The sequence below is a fragment of the Otolemur garnettii genome, unplaced genomic scaffold (assembly GCF_000181295.1).
Source record: "Otolemur garnettii isolate 467f Iridium unplaced genomic scaffold, OtoGar3 scaffold00008, whole genome shotgun sequence".
Lineage (NCBI taxonomy): Eukaryota > Metazoa > Chordata > Mammalia > Primates > Galagidae > Otolemur > Otolemur garnettii.
In genome coordinates this window covers 8,554,547-8,576,829 of record NW_003852403.1, presented here as the reverse complement: position 1 = coordinate 8,576,829, position 22,283 = coordinate 8,554,547, and the positions used below count along the sequence as shown (strand labels likewise).

Genomic DNA, 22,283 nt, shown 5'->3' with positions numbered 1-22,283 from the left:
AGGGAAAGGGGGAGAGAAAGAGAGAGTGAGAAAGAGCAAAGGAAGGAAGGAAGGAAGATCGATCCAGGCAGAGTGATAACTTCCTGTCGTCTCAGCTAACCAGAAAGCCGAGGTAGAATGATCTCTGGAATCCAGGAGTTTAAATATGCAATGAGCTATGATGATGCCACTGCACTCCACCCTTTGTGACAGACAGAGTGAGACCCTGTGTCAGTATTAATAATAATAATATTACCAAAGTCCTAAAAGTAAAGACAGAAGGAACCCACAGATAATCCTCCAGTTTCTGTTTCATCCATCCTTCTTCCCCAGGAGACCCCTTGGCAGCAGGAACACTCTGAATTTGTAGGGGTGGGGAAATAATCAACACAGTAAAAGGAAACTTGAAGCTGTCTCTCTAAGCCCTCCAAGGCCATGACCATCTTCTGAGCATGTTACCTTCCCCAACAAACCATCCTCGTCCTGACACAGGAAGTGCTTACTGAGCAGATACAGAAAGTGACCCATGGAGCACGGCACCAGCAACAACTCTTCTCTTAACACAGGAAGGGAGCGTGGTCTCCTGTCACGTGAGAGGTGACTCGAGAAGCTTTACCTCTCCCTGCCCCACAAAGAACCTCGTAACTATGAATACATCACCCAGAGCTCACTCTTCCTAAAACTGAGAAGCAGAAAGAAGGCAACCCTGGCAGGCAATGCCTCTCGGGCACCTTAACCAGCCACCCCGAGAGTCAGCCTTACTCCCACGGCTTTCTCCAGTCCTAACTCCAAGTGCCCAAATGAAAAGTGACAGACCCAGGAAAGTAGAGGTCCTGGCTGCAACAGTGATGACCAGTGGGCTTCAACATTAATAAGACTGCATTAACTGGAAACACAAACTATACAAATCCTTCTGGGCTAGTGCTCCAAAGAGAACTGCCACCATCGACTTTCAGAACTCCAAGAGAATTGTTCACATTAATCCATAAACCATTCCTAGTATGGGAGCAGCCCAGGCCCTTGCTCCATCCTAGATTCTATATTTTGGCCACAAGTAAGGAACCAGTAAGGAGAAAGCAAGGGAGATTGACTTACCAAGCCAACTTCGGTTTAAGTACACAGACACAAACACGGGAGGCACCGTGAAGAAATCCACTACAGAGTTCACTTCCAGCCAGAACCACAGCTTGTCGTTGGCTGCAATAAACTGGCAGAAAGAAGAAATGAGAGAGAGAAAAAAACATGAGAAGCATGGTGCCAGCATTCAACTGATACTCTTTTGTCAAGGGGTAAATTCTATGTTTTCATGGGTAAATTCTATGTTCTCATGGGAGTCTGGAGGGAGAGTAGTTAGAGTCTTCTCCTCTCTACGCCAATCACATCCTTATCTGATCAGATACACAGCATTTTCTGAAAAGTGACTATATTGAGCAGATAGTACATTTTGCTGTGGTTTCCAACCGCTTCATAGGGAAGGTTGAGTGATAGCACCTTCCTCAGACTGGGTAATGTAAACACAACGAATCAAACACATACGAATGCATCTGTTCACACACATGCATACATCCTGGCAATCCACATTCTGCATCGCGTCCCTCATAAACAAGGTCTAGCATGAACCCTCCAGGCTGCAAACTGTACCAGTCCACTTCCCAGATTCACCCTCACAAGTGGCCTCGCAGGGCTCAGCTAAGCAAGTGCTGCCCATCATCATTTTAAGAGCTAAAGGGTTTGTTTTTTCCCTATTTACTTTTTAAGGGGACAAAGCATTCATGTCTGAATAGAGCAGGCATCTTCAAACTACGGCCTGCGGGCCACATGAGGCCCGCCTAGGACATTTATCTGCCCCGCTGGGTGTTTTTACCACCGCTGTCTGTCCTGCTTAGCAGCTGACTCATCCCGGGGCCCGCAGTCCGGCCCTCCAATGGTCTGAGGGACGGTGAACTGGCCCCTGGTTTAAAAAGTTTGAGGACTCCTGGAATAGAGAGCTGAGAAAAAAATTGCCAGGGGAGGCATCATCATTATTTCGATCCCTATTTCTCCTCCTTCAAACAAAACTGGCATACATGCTAGAAAATGCTGAGTTAAGGAAAGGGCCCTTTCATGGACTGAAGAATCAGCATGCAGATACATTGTCTCTCCCAGAAACACAGGGCTTCCTCTTGCCCAGGACAGCGGACACTGGTGGGGGTGACCCCTGGGCACCAGACTGGCACACTGAGCGATGCTTCACAAACTTACCCGCAAGCCAAAGTAGAGGAGGAAGAACACGTTGAAAGCCATGTCGATCTGCAATGTGAAATCTTTGTAGAAATTCTGGCAGGATTCTATTGGGCTATTGGACAGGAAGAAGGAAAAGCGAGAGGTGAATGACGGGCAGCACCACCCAGGCTCCCCCAGTGCTAATAACAGGGGGTGTTCAGGGTAGAGGACAAAATGGATGTTCATGAGAGAAACATTTGGTCTTTCTACCCCTGTGATCACCAAGCAAGCATTGCCAATGGCCTTTCCATTCCGTGTTTCGTTCTTCTATTTGGTTTTTCTTTGGGGGGTTATTAATAACACATATATATGTACGTTATTTTTATCATCATTCAGCAGTTGATCTAAGAACCTAAAGAGGACCATGCGGGTACCACGGAGGAAGGACAAGCAACAGAGGCCTCCAAATGCCTTCATTTCATATGAACCCTTAAAGAACTGACTTCTTTCTTTTAGAGCAGTGGTTCTCCACCTTCCTAAGGCCGTGGCCTTTTAATGTAGTTCCTGTGGGTCGCGACCCCCAGGTTGAGAACTGCTTTTTTAGAGGCAATATAACAAAGCTAAAACACAGCCCTTCACACCCTCCAGCACACTGGGAGAGGGGCCCATTTTCAAGTAATCATGGAGGCTGTGTTTTTTGTTCTTGGATTTGAGGAAAGAACACCATCTAACCAAATGGCCAAATTCAAGACCATTAAACCAAAATGTCGAAGCAGTACGTTAAGGGTTATTATTATTTTTTTTTAGCATGCATGTTATGTGGCTTTGTGTGTGGGTTCCCCAGCCAACAGGAATCCTGACACACTCTACGTCGAGGGTAGGCAGTTCAACAGGGTACCACTATACAAACTGGTAGAAGGCTTCTGCGTGCCTTCCCGGGTCAAACTGATCAGAAGAGCAATGTGCAGAAGGCTCAAGGTTTGAGCTGAGTGGGAAGCAGGAAAGCCTCGTCAGCATCTCAAAGCTGTGACTGCAGATTCGTATAGTTATCTGTTATCTGTAAGCAAAGGTGGCCACCCAAGCCAAGGGGTCCACGAAGAAGGTGAGGTGAAGAAAAGGGGGGGACTATCAGGAGAAACAAAGTACTTTCCCCCAAGGGAAGCAACGTGGACCTCCTTCTTCCAGGTGAGGGCTAGCTTGAAAAGTGCAATACGAAGGATTTCCAAGCACCACCACCTTGGAATCATTATATGCAATACCAGTTAGTATAGTCATACTTGTGTCAGGACAGTGCTTGGCTGGTTACAGGCAGGCATCTGTGCAGATGCGAATGCAGAGCCCACTCAGAGGCTGGGCCTCGGTCCATGCACTGGATTTATCCGTTCTTCATCTCCACTACAAGTCAAACATGCCCTTGGTCATCTCCCAAGTCCCAAAAAAACCTCCAGACAAGCATCAAGAGTAACGTACACTTGCATTTACAAACTAGAGGATGGAACAAAAAAGAACACTGAAAAACAGTTCTTTGATAAAGGAAATGACAACTGTCAGCTTTTCACTGAAGTAGGGAAGTAGGAGGCGAGACAGCATGGGGTTTGGTTAGTCCAGGGCTAAACGGAGGCAGAAGCAACAGAAGCTAAATATCACGGCCTACCACTGTTCTTTGCCTACTCTCCTACACAGGTACTTAATTTAGATTAAAAAAAAAAAAAGGAAAATCCAGACCTGTGGTTAATCAGTGACACTTCTGCCAAGGTGGCGTGTGGTTTCCTTTCAGAAAGAAGACCCAGGTGTCAGAATTCCTAGATGTTCTGGTTGCAGTGAAAAGATGGACAAGAACTAGGCTGAGCAGGGAATTCTCTATAGATTGCCGAGTCAAAGCAACAATGCATTTCTGTGCTTGGAAGCCACTGGCAGGATGTGTTACTAAAGAATAAACTCTATAAGAGAGAGAGAGGGAGTGTGTGTGTCCCCACAGGAAGCTAAGTGAGAAAGCTTGGGGAGATTTGCAGGTAAATATTGCCCTCATGTGCTCATTGGAGCCAGCAGGAACTTAGCTGGGCACTAGAAATTCATATGTATTAAGACTAATGTACATGTAGTCAAAGGCTTGGTTCCCAGGATTATCATGGAAGACCAATGTCACCTCGTCAAGGCCAAACAACAGCCTTACTGCTACCCTCAGAATAGTTACAGGTACAGGTACCAGAGCAACACAGAGAAGTCGCTATAGCTTGATGCCTATGTTTGTTTGAATATCTGTTTCCATGTACCTTGAACCAAAATAACCCCAATGGCATTGAGCTAATATCTCTTTCCCCTTTTTCCCATTTGCTATCACACCTTAGCAAATACTTTTCCAACTAGATGTACTTCAAGGTTACCACCAAATTAAGCAAGGGAATTAATAGAAGCTAGGAACTCATAAGTCCCCCCAGATATGCTGCAGATATTGAAAAGAACATGAGGAATCATGCTATGGTGACTTCTCTCCGTTGGTCCCTGCCTTCCTGGTCATTGCTGTTGTTTTCTCCTAAATTGCTCATACAAAGAGGGAGTGTCAAGCTACAAAGCCACAGGACCCTGTTGTCAATGTATTTCAACCACACCCCTGATTTACGAAAAGAATTGTTACAACCATAACAGATTTTTTTCTCTACTCCTCCTTTCCAAAAACTATAACTGATTTAATTGTCGTTTCATTGGCGTTCCTAGAGTCCCACCTGAGCTGAAATGATAAAGGAAGTAAATCATGTTGATGCAGGCGGCGCTTCCTCTGGCTGGAGCGCACAGGTGATGTGAGCACACCCCGATAACATAGGAGTGAGGGCAGGGAGAGAAGCAGAAAACTCTAGGACAAAAAACAGAAGGTCCTGTGACTCAGGTAGGACGTCAGGGAATGTATTTTATATCCTTTTTAGCTATTTCCTACTTGCCACCAGAGCCCCAGGGAACTTTCCTGCCTGGTTTAGTCAAGTGGCAACAGAACTATTTATTGGGATCCCCCCCTGAGATAAATCCCCTGAGTTCACAGACTCCCACAATCGGAGACCACAGAGTGGAGCTTCCAAAGCCCCATTATTTCATTCCCCAAATGGAAACAACCCACGGAGAAGTTCATTTGATCTTTCAAAGAAGAGAATACACAATTCAACAACAAAAGGGTTGGCCATATCAACCGGGATTTATTTTCCTCCCAAAGATCCTTCATCTTAATGATTAACGCTTGTTGCAGGATACAGAATGAAATACACCCTCCTCTTCCTTCTCGTGTAAAGTTCACAGAAATTTCAAGAGCTAGCAAAGAAATCATACTTATTTTAAACTACAAAAAAAGTGACTCTGGATCCCACACTGAAACTTAGATTGCCATCCTAATGAGGCATGCCCACGTCACAAATGGCTCTGCAGGGGACCATGTTGCCAATAGAAAAAAATAATGTGGCGTTTTAAGGGATGAAAGGATACCACTTTCATCCCTTAAAGTAGTAGAAAACTGACTTGCCCTAAATTGTTCTTGGGTAACTAAGGACTTAATAGCTAAAGGATACAAGATCCAAGATACTCTGTAGAAGGGCACACTACTCATTCATAGGCGCCCATAGAGTGATAACTAAATTTTGGGTTTTGACCAAGACTTTATAATGGAGCATCTTCAAGGGAACTTCAGTAAAGAGCTGCTTCTTGCAGGGGTCAATGTTCAGGGTAGGAAGGAGTTGAAATACAAACTCCCGTTTCTTCTTGACCATCAGGTATATCCTCAGTATATAGATGTCTCTACAGAAGAAAATAAGACTCAGCCAAAGTGTGGCATGTATCTCTTTCTTCATCTGTTTAATTACATAATTTCCAAAAAGACCCTTGAGCAGGAAAGTCCAACAGATCTTTCTGAAGGCTGACTTGAGAACCTCTCCCTGGAAAACACAAGACTAGCACCAGCCACCCAGGTTTTCCATCAAGGGTCAGGGGCTAAGCACAAACCTCACTGCCAGGGGCTAAGCACAAACCTCTAGAGGTCTGCCTCATCTCCTAAAGGGATGGACTGTCCCCCTCTTCTCAGCTGCTAAACCTCCCTGGGGTTTCCTGAAGTCCCTGAGTCTGGCTGCCCAATCCCATGAAGCCATGAAGCCATGTATCCAGGGCAGTGGTTCTCAAACTTTGCCATGCACGTAAAGGGCTTGTTAAAATTCTGCTCGGCCCCAAACCCCAGGCTTTTTGCTATAAGTAAGTCTGAGGGGTCAGAGGGGTCAGAGTCTGAGATTCTGCATTTCTAACAATTTCCCAGATGGTGTCCGTGCTGCTCATCTGCCCACTTTGAGAACCACAGGCTCCCAAAGAACTTTCTCGCAACTAACTGCACACTAATTGCTGGTGTCATTGCTTGAGAAGTTTCCCACTCAGACCTGAACAGAGATGATTAAGCATGTGAGCCGCCCCCAGATAACCAGCTGCGTACCACTTAACTAATTGCTGAGATCAGGGGTTGAACAGATATTTTCAGTTCAGATGTGAACAAGAGGGAAAAAAAATGATAAAGATGGGGGAAGTAATTACAATGCCACTGTGCAAACTTCACCAGTGGACGTTCCAATTAGTAATCACAGGGCACCTGCTGAGAGCGTTTTTAGTTTAAGATGAAAAGGAAACATGATGAATGTCCATGGCGAGAGGGTAGGGAGACCATCATTTATAAGGGATAAGGAATCGTTGAGCAGCTTGGGAACAACAACAACACACACCCAAGATGATTTAATAGGGAAGGGACCGGCTGAAGAACAAAACAGCACTTTGTGAAGTAATTTCCAGTATTCAAATTCTCCTCACTCCTGTAGTTAGTCTCTTTTCAAATTAAATGGGGCCCTTGCAATTCCCACTAGGATTATGGACCAGCAGAATTCATGCTCACGGCACCACAGACATGAGTCAATTCAATAAGCTTAATGCTTCCAGACTCTTCTCCTGGTCTCACCTCTGCAATGTTGCCAGATTAATTTAATTAAAAGATGCCATTCACCCACCATCATGGCCCCCTCCTGTCTCATACGTCAACTCTAAGGCTGGCTGGAAAGAACCTCTAAAACCTGGCCTAATCCGACAACTCGTACTTTATTTTCTTACTGGGTTTCAGTACAACCCTTTGTCACCCTGAGCAGGTGCCTTCATTATTTCATGAATGAGACCCATGTGTTCCCAGTTCTAAATCTGTGTTTTTGTTGTAGGCTCTTTAAATGCTCTTTCCTCTGTGTTCAAACCTTAGGCAGCCTTCAAGGCCGACCCAGAGGTTTGACTCAGCAAATCACTCGTGCCTTCACTCACCTTTCCCATCTCTGAATTCCTACAGTCTTGGGAGCAGGGAGTTCTAAATTGCCTTCCTGTGCTCATCCTCAGTTCTTCTTCAATTCAGTATAATCATGCCTGACAATTGTATAAAGTTTACACACACTATTGCATTTGGTTCTCACAATATTTTGTTATAATTCCCATTTTGCAAACAGAAAAGCAGAGGGTCAGAACCTCCTCAAGAGCCAGCAGCAAAGTGGTAGATTTGGGATAGAAACCAAATAGTGTTAGTGCCCTTCCATCTTCCTCTCCAGATGGACTGAAATCTCCCTTCTTCCCTGGAGAGGAAGAAGAAAGGTTAAGACATAGTATCTGCTGTCTACTGAGCCTCACACAGAACTCACGCAAATGCAATGAGGTTGAGGGACTTAAGGAGGACATCAAACTGTCTTGGGAAAAAAACATATATTTGTTGGGTAGTCTGGGAGAATGCAGAGGAAAACAGACCCTTCTAACTTTGCTCTGTAAAGACTATTGGGAGGGATGTTAATAATTTCCAAAAGTCTTCCCAGGAGCCCTGCGTGAAGGTGGCATCCTGGAGACTAATCCCATTGGCTGAGGGGAAGCTCTTCTATTTAGAGATAAACAGTTCCTAGTTATCCATCTGCTTAAAGGTGGGTGACTCTCAGGGTGCCCCTATTGTCCTTCAGCCTCTCCTATTCTGAAAGCCCAAGAACGAACCTCGTAAAATATTATAATATTCAGATACTTTGAACACTTCTAATTATGGACTAGATAATTAATAAGCTTTGCATCTATTCAACCCAATCAAAATAAAGGGGGAAAAAGACATCATGTAGCTTGGATACTATGGAATCTATCTCCAGCCAAAAGGGAGAAGATCTATGTGATTTCAAGATTTCCTAGGAATGTCTCAATAGACGGGATAAACTAAGCATCTCCACTTTCCTGCCTCCATACCTAGCCAGCCAGAATATTATGAGCCTGACTAATTTTAGAAGTCTTCACTCCAAATAAGAAATCAGTGTTATTATTCACGTAATTTTAGATCTCAGAAAAGTATGTTTTGCAAGCTAAAAATGTAACGGATTTAGTGTGAATGACATGATACTAATGAATCATTGAGAAGGCAAATCTTTATATACAACATTGTCTCCTAAACTGGACAGCATCCCACACTGCCCTGGTTCTGAGTGGACCCAAGCTGAAAGCTTTGTATTCTTCTACTTTTCTTAGCGTGTCCATTTTAATTACCTTGTCAGAGCTGTGTACTTAAGAGTTTCTCCCTCCAATATTGGTTCCTTTAGTATTTACACTGGTCAGGGAATGCATTCAATACGATGTGTAGTTTTTTATTGGTTTTACCAAACAGAATCAAACCTCTTCTGCTGACTAGCATTATGCCCTTATCCCAGCACATCTTGGGGTAATTATCTTTTAAGATGATGCTATCCTCCATGGGTAGGTTTGTGTTCAATTGTTAATTAATACTAATGATAACTTCAAAGTGGGCCCTTTGTTTTATCTTAAAAAAAAACTTTTCTCAGACCTTGCAATGGCTCTAATGTGAATAGAAAACACTTTTCATTACTCGGTAGTATTGATCGATCATGATCCCAAGCCAGTTGGTTAAATGGCTTCATTGGGAAGTCCTCAGTTATGTGTTTGTGTCAATAGGAGTATTACTCTTTCTGATAGCAGCAGGCTTCTAATTACACCTCTGCCCAGTTGATGCATGTGATCCAATAGCCACAAGCATATGCTTCATTAGGACCAGGTTGAAATGAATTGAGTACACAGGGAAGTGGTATATAAACTCCCACTACTCTTTGGAATCCATACATGCTCTGTATTCTTGAGCTTTGAGTATTATTGGAAAATCCTGGGAACACGATGCAACTTCAGAACAGTTGTCTCAAGGTGTCTACCCAAATAATCCTTCTTAAGAACAAAGCATTCTTCTAGGAGACAAAGAAAATGACACAGATTACTGATGAAGAGAACACACTATGCCAGGTCCTTCCACACTGAATTTCTCAACGAAACACACAGATCATTTGTTTTCAGGAAACTCAAGCAGTGAGATCCCTGTCACTTTCTTACGAAGCTGTTCTACATTTTCTCTCAAGAAGATTTCAACATCTCATCTAAGCGTAGATTCTCCTTTCTTGTCTTCATTCCACATCTAATCCACAATGAACATGAATAAATAAATCAAATGCAAAACGTGGGCATCCCAAGTTGACTTCAAGGGTCTAGCAGTTGGGCAGTCTGGGAGTTGAATGGACAGGTTAAAATCCCAACTCTGTCCCTTATTAGCTACATGATCCTGGGCAAATAATTTGGCCTCCTCAAGTCTTGGTTTTCCCTTCTTGTAAACTGGAGATGGGGTTATAAATTTCCAAGGCTGTGGTTAAGAATAAAATGAGATGACTAAGCACTCAATAAGTAACAGCTATTTTTTAAAAAGCAGTGATAATAATAACTGTAGAAAAGTATTCAAAAAAGGCAGGGCTCCAAAATGAGCAAAAACCATAGACTCAATTATTTCCATACTTCATGTTTTCATTCGTCTCTACTTTACTGCCTCCTTATCAAGTGTTGTCGCATTGTATAATAATACAAATGCCCAACAGGGTGTGCAGGGAGCTGCTGTGAGGAGACTTCACTAACATCCATTCTGATTCTACAGAGTATTGAAGAAATGGAGAAAATTATATTTCCATGAAGGCAGCCACACGGTCTCACAAACGCTAAATAATTAAACAAGATTTCTTAACAGAGAAAGCCGTGAGTCACTTTAATGAGCGACCACAGGAGGTTGTGTATTCTCTCTTTCCCAGGACTTTAGCAGAGGAGAGAGCTTTGCTTGCCTCCTTTGCCTGGAGGAGAGGCAGAGGTTTAAACTAGTCATCTGTCTTCTAAATATCTCTTCCAAATCTACTCCTGTAAGAGTATGTATTTTTCCACTGCTGGACTCTTGGAACGATGTCCAAGACAACCTACCCACTAATGCCTGTTTTCCCCAGCTTGTCTACAGACTACAATTATTTCAATCACAGTTGTTACCAGAGTAGAATTAGTGTTCATATTTGCCAGCGACTTTTACGTAATAAATCAGAGTTAAACTACTACATAAAACAGTGTCTTGCCAAACAAACGCTGCTTGATTTAGTTTTCACTGAACTGTATGAGGAAACATGACTGTCTGATTCTTACGCATCTCTCTACCTCCACTAATTCTAGCCACCTCTCTTTTTCAGGAAATTCTCATTTGTCTACTACAAGGAAAGGATGGAGCAGACGATTCAGATAACACTTAATACATATGCACTTATCCCAGAAAACATATTGAGAGTTCTTCAAGGGCAGGGCTAAAGAGCCATGTATAAATATGGGGTGGTACGCGTAGGTGGTCCCACACACACATGCATACACAGAGCTGTCCAGCACAAATGTATGCTCTCCACCCACCTCCAAGCCCACCCTGGGACCAGCCACAAAAAGCCTAAATGAGATGATTAGAAATGGGGAAAAGAAGGGAGAAGAGAAGAAGTCCCAGGTCTGAAGGGAGAGATGGAACTAGATGAAATCTTGGCACAGGGAATTAAGGTACCTCTGATTCTGGGATCCGTATGTTTCTCTCACCTATAGAAAGTTAGACCTGGAAAATTTACCCCACTACCTCTGCCTGCGATGGCTTTTTTGTGAATATTAAATGTGTTAAGAGGCCCGTAAACAATCACCTCTAGATAGTAACAATGGATAGTCCCTAGCCATTGGGAGTAATGGCCTGGTGTCCCCATTTTTGAAGGAGAGAGCACCCTTGAGCAAGCAGCCTAGGGAGGTTTCAAGGCACTTCAGCACCAAGGCGTCCAAGTCAGAAGCTCTCATCATTGCATGGGGGGTGGCAAAGACAAAGCAGGAGCCCTCTATTTGCCACTGCCTGGAGAATCAGGGCAAGGCGAGCAGGTAGGTTAGTACGCCCACAGGATAACTGGTTTGCACAGCATTGGGGAACTTCTCTGCATTGTTACTGAGAATAGATTTCAACATCCCTCTGTCTGAGTCTTTTTCTCCAGAGATTTGTCTTGGACTGTCTGAGTATCCCCTGGTCACCTCACTAGTCCCTTACTTAGCCCATGGCCAAGCTTTCTTCTCTCATCCTTCTCCCTGGCTTTAACATAGTCCTGACATACCTGGACAATGTGACCTTGGCAATGCCACCTTGCCATGACTTAGAAGTGAGGAAGCTAAAACTAGTAACTCCATGGCCCCACCCAGCCTGTTCTAAGGCCCAGCCCGGCAGCTAATCAGATGAGGGTAATGGGAAGCCTGAGACAGATCCTATTCCTATTCTCTTCAGTGGATGTCAATACCCAGACAGCAGCAGCCTAAGAGACCTCTTACAGTTCCAAACCTTATACCTCCCAGCCACATCTGCGCTCAAGCAGAATGGCACACGACCCCCTCAGTGGCCCACACAAGGTCTGCACTAACAAAGGCTTCCAAGACTGAAGATCTTCCAGGTAAGGATGTTAGGAAGCCTGAGTGCATCTGAGGAAAAAAAAAAAAATGTAAAGGCTGGGCACAGTGGCTCCCACCTGTAATCCTAGCACTCTTGGAGGCTAAGACAGACAGACTGCTTGAGCTCAGGAATTCGAGACCAGCCTAAGCCAGAGCAAGACCTGTCTCTACTAAAAATAGAAAAATTAGCCTAGGAGAATCCCAGCTACTTGGGAGGCTGAGGCAAGAGGAACTCTGGAGCCCAAGATTATGGGGTTGAAATGAGCTGTGAGGCCGCACAAAGTGAGACTCTGTCTCAAAAATAAAAATAAAAATAAAAAAAGTTTAGAAAAAAACCCAGTTGTTCCATTTACCTACTGCTTCAGTTTGAAGAATAGAAATATTATATGACATATATAGTCACCATAAGGACCCCAGTTTGTTAGAAGGTACACAAGTGATTCTATAAAATAATTATGATAGCTTTGTTTCTGACATCGTGAGGTTTGTTTGGTTTTATTTTTTCCCTCGTTGTTGTTAAAGGTTTTGGGGTTTTTGTTGTTGCTGTTAAGAAGACACAGAAAAAGAGTTGGTGCAAGTCTTTTTGACATCTGGACTAGAAAACAATTATACCTTTATGACACAAAGAAATAAATAGCTGTGTCTTGTCTCTGTGTTTGGCTGATAGCTGAAGGGTGGAGGTTTTGTAAGTATTCCTATTTAGGAGTTTTGCTGAGAGCTCAGCAGCCTCACGGCCAAAAAGGAGAGTCTGAGATGCTGCTGATTAGAAGTCACGGGTCTGCTGAGTCCAAGGCTGAAGTCACTCCCTAGGAATGTCATAAAGCAACCTGCACAGTAAAGACCAGCGCCACCTTCAGAAACACACTGTCATTGCAGATAGCTAAAATGGTAAGTGGCTTTAAGTCCCACCATTATACCATCCTATCGTCAAGTTATGGGCTCTTAATTTCCTTCTTAATGACTTTAAGAAATGACTTCTAGAAATTTTCCTTTCCTTTTTTTTTCCTTTCCCTCTTGCTTCTGGTTAACACTATAAGTCATTTATTTATCAAAATTGAGCTTGTCCTGCTCATGTCTCAGAAAGAAGAAGTAGATTTTTCTATGATTATCAATCAAACTCACTAGACTTTCAGATCCAAATTAAAAAAAAAAAAAAACCTTCCAAGTACAGGCTCAGTGGGGTGAAGTTCCTTTTTCCTTGCTTCCTCCTGCAGTTCCTCTTTCTGATTCTGCTGCCATAACTATGATTCTTTCTAGAGATGTTTTCCCCATCACTGTACAATCATCTCTGTGAGGGACCAAGGATGCCCACAGGAAGCAGATTTCTTAGGATCTTCTTGTTTGTTTCCATGAAAGGATCCACTTATCCCCACTCTCTGTTGGGCTTCAGAAATGCTTTCACTTTATCAGGAGGCACTGTTGCTTTTTCTGAGAAAGAGGAATGGGTCTCTTTACTAAAGAAGCTCAAAAAGGAGAACCAGATGTTTCCTTTACCAAACTCCCCAAACAACAGGTCTCATAAAGAGAGAGTATTTCAACGTGCTGGTCAGAACTGCCTGCCTGCACAGGTCTGTACTATAACTCCATCTGAGCTCCTTTCACAGAAGGAAATGCTCCCATTCGGAGAATCTTCTTTACTGGGTACCAGAAGAACATGTTATGAAATTCTAAGCAAAAGCCATTTTCATAGAATGAACAGGACATGTTTAATAGAATCGTGGAAGTGAAGTGTGGAAAGAGCTTCCATCTACTAAAGCCCTTGGACATGAGAAAGTCACAATTCATGAGGGGAAAAATAAAAACTAAGATAAGAAGCCTTTGACTTGTTCATTCTGCTTAGTGTGTAGTTTGAGTCTCAAGTTCTCTGACAAGCTAGGACCATCAGGCATCTTCAGGAACCCTTACTCCTACACTGGAACTGTCAGGGCTTGGTAAAGCCCCACCTTTTGTTTTTCTCAGTTTACAACCAAGATGTGTCAAAAATGTCAAGTATCTATATATTTAGAGGACAAAAAAAGTAAGAAAACATCCTGACAATTATGTTTCGGGAAAGTCCATTTTGAGATATAGGAAGGAAAGAACCTCACCTGTAGGAAGTAAGAAAAGGAAGGAAGGAAGGAAGGAAGGAAGGAAGGAAGAAGGGAGAGAGGAGGGGGAGGAAGGAAGGAGGGAGGGAGGGAAGGAGGGAAGGAAGGAGGGAGGGGAGGAGGGAGGGAAGGAGGGAGGGGAAGGAAAGAAGGGAAGAGAAGGCTTGGGTTTTAAAGAGAGCCCTTAGACAGCCCTAAGCCAAAAATGTATTTCAACGAGAGAAAATGATCACAATTTACTAATCAATAACGCTGAATACAGCACCGACATGCTTCAGTGAACATGAGAATGTGATAGTGCTTTATAATGCCACCTCTTTATACCTTTTGAAGTCAAATTAATGGCATTTTGAAACATAAACTATAAGAAAGGTTAATGACTGTATTTCCCACAGTATTCCACCTAAGAGGCGTTTTTGAAAAGTATATACATATATAGGCATATATGCACATACGTGTATATATATATATATATATATATGTTTATTAGATCTAAGCAAAACCAGACTAGTTAACCTAGTTCAGAACGCTGTGCAAAGGTGTCATAATACTGGCCATTTGGGGTGCATCGGTGTAGAACTGGGAATGTGGAGGACTGACCATCAGGTGAGCTCTCACTTGGAAAACTGACCCAAGCTTCTGAGTTCATCGCTGCTAGCCTTTGCTCAACATAACTCTAAAAACAGAAGACTTTTGTCCCCTTTTACTCAGCATCCTGGTCTTGACTTTTTCAGGGACAGAGTGGCCTTTGTAGCATCACAGCAAAGTGGGGGCCCACAAGAATGTCCAAGGAGAAGCCGCAGCCCCAGCACTTCAGGGTACTGGAACGCGTGCCGCTTTAGTTCCATGCATGTGTCCAGAGCTCACGGCATTCACGGCCATCAGGGAAAGTGCATCAACATGCAGGGCCGTGCAGGGAAAGAATCTGGTTAACCTGGAGGCCATGACCGAAAGGGTGAGGTTGCATCATGCAGTGAAAACCACAGCTGGACCTTAGCTGCCATGCAGAGAAACCTACATCAGGGAGTCTGCAGTGCGGCTCCTGGGTAAGAGTCGATATGAGAGAGGTGAGTTACTTCAGCAATGAAAGACAGGGGCAGAAAAATGTTCAAACCACTACAACACTGTACAGGGCGCGCTGGCAGTACACGCGGGAAGAGGCAGCTCTGGGGACGTGGAGGGGGGAGGCACAGGGGAGGTGAAGACAGAGCTGGCCGGTACTCTGATGAAATGGTTTCCCTGGCCATCCTTTCATATGTGTGTAGTTTTAGAAGGCATTTTGCTTCAACAAATAACCTCGCAGCAGGTGGGGGTTTACTATCAATCATAATTGTTCAGATGTTTTGAAAATTCAGAAGAAGCAGGCCATTGGTTACATGAATATACACACTATGGTTTTCTGTAGTTACAGTTCATTATAGAAGCAGAGCTGAAGCTGGTCAGATAAATAGGACACAGTGAAGTGCCAACATCCTCAAATTTGGGGTTACAGAACTCATGATGACTTTCAAAAGTGTAACATGGTGTTGAAGGAACCCAACAGTCATGGAGGCTCAAGTGATGCAAGATTGGGTAACTCTACGCAAATACACGCCTGCAAGTCACCTCTAACCCTGGATATAACCCCACTCCCAAGTGGAGTGTGACCCGTCAAACGGTAAGTTCACCCTTGACCATTTAACAGAACTTCTGTTACCAGTGAGATTCCTGCAGGAGTTTTTGTTTCTTTGTTTGTTTTAATCAAAATCAATTGGTCATATCTATTTTTTCCAGAGTTTTTATTAAAGGGATAAAAATACTACTGAACCACTGTACTGAGTCAGCGGGGGTCTATCGAGCTCCCCTCTAATGTCAAGGCTACCGTGGGTATCTGAAGACGAATTTCCTGTAAGCTACGTGCTTAAAACAGTCTCTGTTTTCTTTTTACCTGCTCTTTCTGCCTTTTGTGATTTCTGACACATTGAACACAACTCAAAGAATGGTGTGGTCTGCTCCTAACTCGACAATTCCTCCCTCCTGCTTCTGACTGTAAACAGCAGGGAAGCAAGCCTCACACTTATAAATTACTCCTTTCACAATGTTCTCCTGGAGCTCAGCCTTCTTGTCCCCATCAGTGACAAGCTTGATAGGGAGCTGAGGCCTGGCATGAATGAGCGGTCGCTCCTCCACCTTCCATGCTCAGTGAGAGCTGAACACCTGCCTAAATGCTGGTAGAAATGATACAGGACAGCCCTGCCAGTGTCACCTTCCTCATTCCTCCAGAGGTAGCTGTGTCCTCTTGATCACAATTTATTCTTTCTTATTATGTAAAAACTTAAAGGCTTAAGTTGAATGACACATTTTCAAAAGGATTTAGAACAGTCATTCTAAATGTTGAACATTCATTCAACAAATATCCCTGAGGTTCTCATTCTGTGATGAGCTCAATACTAGTTTTGGAGACATAAAGTTCCACAAAACATGAGTTCCTGCTCCTGAGTCATTTTCCACGTAGCCGGGAAGCCCACCAGATTTTCCTTTCTGGCAGCATACATCACATGCAAGAGCAACTTGCTTCAAAATTCTGCTCTCTGACAAGACCCTGAGCAAGATATTTCATCTTTCTGAATCTCCGTCTCCTCATCTGTGAAATGCAAATACTACCACCTACTTCCTGGGGTTCTTGAGCGAAATGAGGTGGGAAATGTGAACTGCTTTGTTAGCAGCCAGTGCTTGCTGAATGCTATCTTGGTGATCGCCATTAGGACCATGAATACTCAAAGACAGGTAAGAAACCTACTTTGAGGTAGGTCCTGAATGATGAGAAGAAACCTCTCAGGGAGACAAGGCAGGAGAAGGTATCGCTGCAGAGTTGTAAGCGTGAGCAGAAAGAGTGACAGGAGGGCACAGTGCCCCCCAGGAATGGACGGCTGCCCATAGGACCAGAGCCTCCACAGACTGCAGAGATAGGTCCTGAATGAGGAGAAGAAACCTCTCAGGGAGAGAAGGCAGGAGAAGGTATCGCTGCAGAGTTGTAAGCGTGAGCAGAAAGAGAGACAGGAGGGCACAGTGCCCCCCAGGAATGGACGGCTGCCCATAGGACCAGAGCCTCCATAGACTGCAGGAGGGACAAAAAAATGCAGCCAGCCAAGAGACCAGGCAGCATCTGTACACTCGTGAGCACATCTAGTCGTTCTCCTATAGAAAACAGGAAGCTAATAGAAGTTTAAATGCAGGAGAATGGTGCTGTTATCTTTGTTTTGTAGCAAATTAATTCTGGGAACAATATGGAGGAGAAATGAGAAGCAGAAGAATGTCAAGGAATAAAGGTCAATGAGTCAGACCAAATCCTAGAGGAAAACAACCATGTAAACACACGTTAAAATAATCATTCTTGTTGCCATACGCTAAAGAATCCTAATATCCTGGAAAGTGACCCATGTTCGGGGTCTGATGCTGTCAGGGCAGAGGAGATTAGGTCTCTGGTATCACTGAAGCAGTTTTCCTAGGCCACATGGTTCTTTCTCCTCCCATGGTCTCTTCTAGGTCTATCAAAGCAATTAAAGCATGTGTCCTTTACCTTTTCAAAGAACCCACCCTGTGAAGAAGCTGTTCTCTCTGCTATTTGGAGATTGGTTTCCAAATTATATTCAGAATCTACACAAAATGGACATATTTTATGGGGCACCTGTAAATATTAGACACTTGCCAACAATTGCAAATTCCATGGGACCACACTTAGGCACACAGAGCAGTGAGAGCTAACACTTTCTCAGCACCCACTGCTCATCCCTACAACACCTGGGTTGGCAGCACTAACAAACCCTCAAATGCCTTTTAAAGGTCCACCCAATCCTGTGCACCATGGGGCTTTCATGAGGGTTTTCCTTCACGGAATCTTGTCCTTTAGGGTTCAAATACTAAGTATTCTCAGCTCCCAGAGGGTTGCCTTAGAGTTCCTCTAAGGCTTTCTTATGGTCAGAGTCAAGAGAACAAGAAGGAAGATGCCATTTTCTGATAACACAACAACTCTTTAAAAAGTGACCAAATGCATGAGGTGCTGCTCACTGAGCTCAACTTCAAGTCTAAGGGTGGAGGGGGCTCTGCAGCCCCAGCTGGTGATGCAGGAACAGGAAAGGTTGGTCTAGCTGCTGTGACCATGTGCTCAAACTTGCTTGATGGATTGCCACTCGTCTGAAGTCTATTCCCTGTTGGAGCTTCCACGATGCCAAGACAGGAGTAAAAAGGAACCCTCTGCACACAGACTCACAGACAAGAGAATTGAAACATGGAACTCATGAAAGGGATACGACGGAGAGTCCCTGAAGTGATGGCCACCTTGCTGCTTAGCAGACACTCAGCAGGAAGAGCACGATCTCATGTCAAAGGAAAGTGCAACAGGTCTTAAGTAACCCTCAAAAGAAAAGGTACAATGCAGGTGGCTGTCACCTCTGAAGAATGGATCTAAGAGGTAAATCTATCTTGGTCTGGAAAGTGTGAATTGTTCTCAGCTACCTGATACCTCCCCTTTTCTATCCTGCATGGGTTAAAAAAAAAAAAAAAAAAAAAGATGGAGACCCAACAAAACCAGTTCCCTCCCTCCGCTGCAAACAAACACACCTGGAGAATGCCAAACAGATAATAAAATGAAGCAGCTTAGAGTCCCACCACCTCCCCCAGGTTACCCTCCTGGAACTGACAGGACGGAAATCATCTAGGAAATAGCAAGGGCTACGACCTCTCTCTGGTTCATACTCTCTCAATGTCTTTCCCAGCAACTCAGTCAATACAAGTGGGCCGGCTTTACCTCACCCTGTGGTCGGCTGAGAAACACTGGTGCCTGTGCCAGCTGCCATGTTTAACTCACGTGGGATTTTAGAGGAACATACGGAAGCCAGAGTAATTTTTCAGGAGTTAGCCTTTTACATTCTGATGAAGAGATCAAGTTTCAAGCGTGCTTTTCTTGGGGGGAGGGGCTCAAAAACCACAAAACAGGTGAATGTTTTAAACCCATACTGCCTGCATTTAAGGAATTCAGCTGAAGAACAATTATTTTTTTAGTGGATTTTGAACTTTGATCTACGTCATTATGAAATTAGCTTGATTTTAAAGTTCATTAACGTGATCTTCCACCAATGTTGGTGTTTATTTTTGAGTAGCTGATTTTTCTTTTTAAAAATCAGTTGCTTACAAGAATGTTGCTTTGCCCTGATGGAAGAGGTCTGCATAATGATTGAGGTGATGATAACACAGATCTACAGAGGGAGAAAAAAGTGCAGGTAAAAACTGGCCAAGCCAAAAAGAGCTCTGCGAGCTTGAGTTAACAGCATTGTGCCTGGGAGTGTCAATTTCCTTGTTTTGACAATATACTAAGGATAGATAGCAGAGCATTATCAGCGGGGGAGCAAAGTGGGAGAAAGGGCACAGAAACTCTGTACTGTTTTTTTTGTTCTTATGACACTTACACTATTTCAAAACAGAGTTATAACAACAACAAAAAATAAGTTATTCACCTGCTTGCTTTTACGATAGCCAGATGTCAGGCTAGTGGTCTTACTTGTGGTGCTATGAGCCTCAAACGATCTATAAACTGATTTCTTTAAAAAGTATTCATTCGGCACCTGCTATAGGCATAGTACTGTGCTCCAATTCCAAAAGTACAAAAGAGGCGTGAGCAACCGCAGAGCTACAAATCAATATTAACTATCTTATTTCTTTTCACAAAGGAACACTAATGGAAGCAAAGGTATCGTTTACCTACTACACCAATTGTCAGAGACAATCCCTCAAGACAGAATCAGCTGTCAATGAAGGTAAGTCGTTAATGTAACCGGGGAGCTGCTAGAATTAACCCACAGTAATCTCCTCAGGTTAGCAGATGTCAGGTAACAAGCTGTGCTGATTAAAGCTGCTGATATTTGAATGGCTCCCTCGCTGTATATAAAGCCGGCCAGGGCTAAGCCATCCTTTTGCTTGTTTTTTCCATCTCTCCTCCCAGAGCTCAGTGCTCACCACACAGAGAGCCAATAACTGGTACCAGCTTGATGAAGGTGTGAGGTGATACGGGGAACTATTTAGATTTTAAAAACCTAAAAAGGCTTCCAGAATGAATGTCTAATCGTGGAATTTCAGGTAAATCTTAAGGTGGAAGAGGGTACGTGTAGGAGTATAAGGGTGTTTACAGTTAAAATCACCCAAGAGTAGCCATCCACCACCCTAGCTACTAAAACGATGTTTGTACTTGGCAATTCCATTGGAAATAAAGTGAAAGCCAAAATGAAGCAGTAAGGATGGATCCTTAGAATCCGAAGCCTTTATAAGGAGCATGCTAACAGTTTTTATCTTTCTGAGAAGTTATCTCTTCTGAGAAGCTATAGAAACAAGAGAAAAGCAGAAAAGTGTGCAAGGAATAAAATCTCCTAGAACCAAAGCCTCGACAAATGAATGTTCAGGAAGGGCAGATCTGATCCTTCCTGAAATAGGAGGCACGTCCCTGCTGTTAACCGGACACTGTTATTACCTGCAGATGGCGCGGGCTTTTAAGGAGTCTGGAAGTCCCACCTTTCTCTCACTGTTTAAAGGGTAAACAACCAGAATAGCATCATCTGGGAACAAGTGAATTTTTCAAAGCATTTCTTGAAGAGCTGGGAAACTCCGACTTATGAAGAAGGGTCCTATTCTAATTAAATTTTTTGAGGACTTTTGTAACTAGTGGAAGACAGAAGACTCCCCAAAATACTTCAGATCTGCAGAATGAACACTAGCCAAGAATGAAGGGCTCACTACACTCATTTCTGTTACACAGCCGTGCTTTGCTCTTACCAACTTGTCCTTACCTACCTTTGCACACCTCGATCAGGGGCTCCTCCTCCAGGAAGCCCTCCCTGACCTTCCCTGCCTGGGAGGCAATGAACCTTTCCTCAGGGTTTCTCTTTCTCATTGTTCATGCAGGGGTGATTTATGGGCTTCTGTATCAGTCTTCCCGCCTAGACTGTGAGCTCCCTGAGGGGAGGGCCTTTGGTTTTTGTGTCTGTGCTCCCACTCGCATGGTACTCAAATGACAGGCCCTCAATAAATGTTTAAGGAAGAGGAGAAAAATAAAATAAACGGATGGAAGTGGGAAAGGGAAAAAGTGGGGGAAACATACTCCAACCATGCCGAGATGAAGTACTAAGCCTAGAAGAGAAATCCCACCTTCCAGCTTGGTTTTTGTTTGTTTGGTTGGTTGGTTGGTCGGTTGGTTGGGTTTTTTTTTTTTTTTTTTTTGAGACAGTCTCCCTCTGTTGCCTTGGGTAGAGTACCGCGATGTCATAGCTCAAAGCAACCCCAAACTTTTGGGCCCAAGCTATCCTCTTGCCTCAGCCTCCCAAGTAGCTGGGACGACAGGAGCCTGCCACTACACCCTGGCTATTTTTAGAGATGAGGTCTCGCACTTGCTCAGGCTGGCCTTGAATTCCTGAGTTCAGGCAATCCACCCATGTCAGCCTCCCAGACTGCCAGGATTATGGGCACCAGGCCCCCCAACATGGTTTCAAATGGACCCAGGATCCTGTACTGATTCCTAACTTTTATCACATGACAGAACTCACATCATGTGACAGTGCATCAGCTACAAGCATACTACAATCCAAAGAGGATGTCATGCATTCCAAGAACTAACTTATGGACTCCTCGCACATCCCAGGAGAGTTATAGGTTATCTCACCCAACACGTGTAAGGAGAAGAAGGGGAAAGACGTTGGAGATGGCAAGATTCACCACGCAGCAAAGCCATCTGACTTAGCCAGCTGTGTGCGGTCAGAGCCCTGAGAGGGTTAGAGGAGATTCTGAGCTCTAAGTAAGAGAGTCTCTCCAGGCCATTTGATGTCTGTGTTCAGCACAAAACAAAAGGCCTAAATCTAACGTAAACTCATTTCTCTTAAACTAACGGATTTGTAGTTTTCTCCTTACATGGAGGTTATCTCCTGTAACTGGGAGGCCAGGATGGCAATAGTACATGGAATGATTAAAGCCTCAATTCATTCCTTTCTTTTTCTTGAAATGATCTATTTTTATTGTGTGTGTGTGTGTTAGCTCAGGAAACTGGATCTGAACTTGATATTGAGTACACCGGCAGCATAAGCTAAAAATCTAGAGATTGTGTGTACATTAGATGTTAGGAAATCAGCTCAGTCTCCTTTGCTGATAGATCCATTTCTCCCAGAATCC

General features: G+C 43.8%; 1 protein-coding gene and 1 long non-coding RNA gene across 8 annotated transcripts in view; both read right to left on the bottom strand.

Annotated features, from left to right (window-relative positions):
- Nucleotides 1-22,283, bottom strand: part of KCNMA1 (potassium calcium-activated channel subfamily M alpha 1) — a 762,000-nt gene that overhangs the window by 312,675 nt on the left and 427,042 nt on the right. For all 7 annotated transcript variants that reach the window (XM_023509577.1, XM_023509576.1, XM_012801412.2 and 4 more), the window contains exons 4-5: nucleotides 2,221-2,314; nucleotides 1,075-1,186 (exon numbers count right to left, since the gene is read on the bottom strand). In XM_023509577.1, the coding sequence (XP_023365345.1) occupies nucleotides 1,075-1,186; nucleotides 2,221-2,314 (206 nt within the window). The remainder of the gene's footprint in view (nucleotides 1-1,074; nucleotides 1,187-2,220; nucleotides 2,315-22,283) is intronic.
- Nucleotides 16,359-22,283, bottom strand: part of LOC105886411 — an 11,860-nt gene continuing 5,935 nt past the window's right edge. The window contains exon 3 of the long non-coding RNA XR_001161003.2: nucleotides 16,359-16,371. This is a non-coding gene — a long non-coding RNA (uncharacterized LOC105886411). The remainder of the gene's footprint in view (nucleotides 16,372-22,283) is intronic.